This window comes from Pinus tabuliformis, chromosome 6 (genome assembly GCF_031772625.1).
Source record: "Pinus tabuliformis cultivar Carrire ecotype Pingquan chromosome 6, CPIR1, whole genome shotgun sequence".
Classification (NCBI taxonomy): Eukaryota; Viridiplantae; Streptophyta; class Pinopsida; order Pinales; family Pinaceae; genus Pinus; species Pinus tabuliformis.
Genome location: NC_142292.1, coordinates 175,639,539 through 175,641,767, shown reverse-complemented (window position 1 = coordinate 175,641,767; position 2,229 = coordinate 175,639,539). Strand labels below are relative to the sequence as shown.

The 2,229-nt window shown below is 37.1% G+C and overlaps 1 protein-coding gene across 1 annotated transcript; it reads right to left on the bottom strand.

Moving 5' to 3' along the window:
- Nucleotides 1-1,153: 1,153 nt before the first annotated feature.
- Nucleotides 1,154-1,934, bottom strand: LOC149258040 (germin-like protein 8-2). The gene is made up of 2 exons (XM_089398087.1): nt 1,805-1,934; nt 1,154-1,695 (listed from the first exon to the last, which is right to left on the bottom strand). The coding sequence occupies exons 1-2, from the start codon at nt 1,932-1,934 to the stop codon at nt 1,154-1,156; spliced, it is 672 nt and encodes a 223-aa protein (XP_089254213.1).
- Nucleotides 1,935-2,229: the final 295 nt, after the last annotated feature.

The window sequence follows — 2,229 nt, the reverse complement described above, 5'->3', positions numbered from 1 at the left end:
CATGAGCATTGTAACCCATTTTCTAAGGAATCATTCTTTTCTTCTTCCGATTTTCTTTTAGTGTTTTTGCTCTACAAAGCTGTGTGTTCAACCTTTACTAGCTAGATTCATCTGCGCAGGTTTTCTAACACATTTACAATCCACCACTTAATGGAATTCACTTAAGGAAAAGTAAATTTTAGTGTTATATTTGAGTAAATCCATTATGTTCATCATATCTATGAGCTTGTTCTTTATGTAAGGGAAACTGAAAATTCAATTCTTAATGAAGGATTAATGTGGCACATTTTATTTTAAGTGGAACCATGCAAAGGTAAAGAAATGGTGATGTATTTTGGGTACATGATATGCTTCCACCCTCATACATAAGGAGGCATCTATTATTGGAAATTTATTTGATTTTAGGAAAAGATGTCCTAAACTATCATTAATGCCACTTAATACAACCAAAGTATGATTTATGGGCCCATTTTGATTGCTCAAATCATAGTTAAGTTACAATTGACCAATCTTGGGGTCAAGTTACCTATTATAAATTAGATTCCATATTATAATTATTAATAATAAAGTTATAAATTAATTATTTAGTATGATTTACTTTAATCTGGACGATATATATGAAATTACTTTAATCTGAGTGATAGCGAAGTGAATATGAGAATGGCAAGAGGCTGTCCAAGAAGAATGAATTCTATTGCTCGTTCAATATTTTGTAATAAATCCTGTGTCAGTGATGTTTATTACTTGATCTTTTGTTCAATTTTTTCTATAATCTATGTAGTTCTTGGTAATTTAGGCGGTGTATCAAAGCCGTTCCTGCAGTTTTGAGTAGACTACATTTTTAAAAGAAGGATGTTGTTCTCTTTGTGAGAATGGTGGACGACTTCTTCCTCAGTTTTTGTCTGAACAGTTGAATATTGATTAACATGAGAAATTTCATAATCCAAATTAACACTGATATGTATTTCCAAGTCTTTGTCAATCAATCGTGTATCAAACGCAGCGTCAGATTTGAATTATGAAAAACTATTGCTATTATAATTACCTCTCTCAGATAACAACATCGGGAGGTTGGTTTTATTTAACTATATAAATACCACCACCATTGAAGGAAGGAGAGAGCGAATAGTATTATGACAACATCGGATCAAGATCATGAGGATGTGAACCTGCTTTGGATAATTTGGACGAGCTTGTCATCGATCTGGAAAGCTCTGGCGAGCACAGAGGCAGAAAAAGGAGGAGAGGCTCCGAACAAGGCCGACGCAACCTGCTGAGTTCCTGGATTCTGGCTGTTCAGTCCAGAGAAGGCCACTGCGTTGACAGGGCCAATGTTCTGTTGGAAATGCACAAGACCTCGAGGGAAGACAAACACGTCTCCCTTCTCCAGCGTTGTAGAGAACAGAGTGTTGTTAGTGGTGATAAAGCCAACCAAGAGAGTACCCTCGATCACCACCAAGATTTCGGTGGCCCGCGGATGTGTGTGAGGAGGGTTGAGGCCGAGAGGAGCAGTGAAATCAAGGCGGACCAACGAAATTCCCAAGGTGTTTAAGCCTGGTAGCTGCGTTACAAAAGCTGGCGTTACAACGAATCCAAACTGGTTACTGGTATCTCCTGGTTTATCTAGGCCCCTCAACCAGAAGTCGTCTGCTGTGACCGTCATCGCATTGTTACATGGAAACTCGTTCACAATAACTGCACAATTCAAATCAAGCAAAATATATAAAATGTTATTCACCCATGATCAGCTAGCAGACATTCGCAAACGCACAAGACATACATAATTACAACATGGAAACATTACCATTGCTTTGCATATCAGCAACGCAAATGTCTTGTAAAGGATCTGGATCACTTGCACGCACAATAACAATACTATTCGCGTATGATAAGATCACTAGTACTGTAACTGCTAACGCCGAAAAGGATTCCATGGCTGTAACTCACTATTTTTCTTTTCTTCTATTCGAAAATAAATAGAGATGGACTGAATTTGATTATGAATGGAGAGCGTTTCTCCCTTTTATAACTATGGTAAATGACCCGGTGTTGCAGGTCCACCCATCGAATCTCCTCTGCCGCATACGACTGTGTCAGAGTTCTGGTTAGTTAGAGTCTATAGTTATGTTTTGTGAAATATATATATATATAGATATACATATACATATACATATACATATACATATGTCTGTCGGGTCTAGAGTCTATAGTTATGTTTTGTGAAATATA

What these genes read in the sequence shown, in the direction of transcription:
- LOC149258040 (XM_089398087.1), bottom strand. Translation starts at nt 1,934, where the DNA reads ATGGAATCCTTTTCGGCGTTAGCAGTTACAGTACTAGTGATCTTATCA. An exon ending in TGCTGATATGCAAAGCAATG is followed by an intron (nt 1,696 to 1,804) that starts GTAATGTTTCCA and finishes TGAATTGTGCAG; the next exon opens with TTATTGTGAACGAGTTTCCA.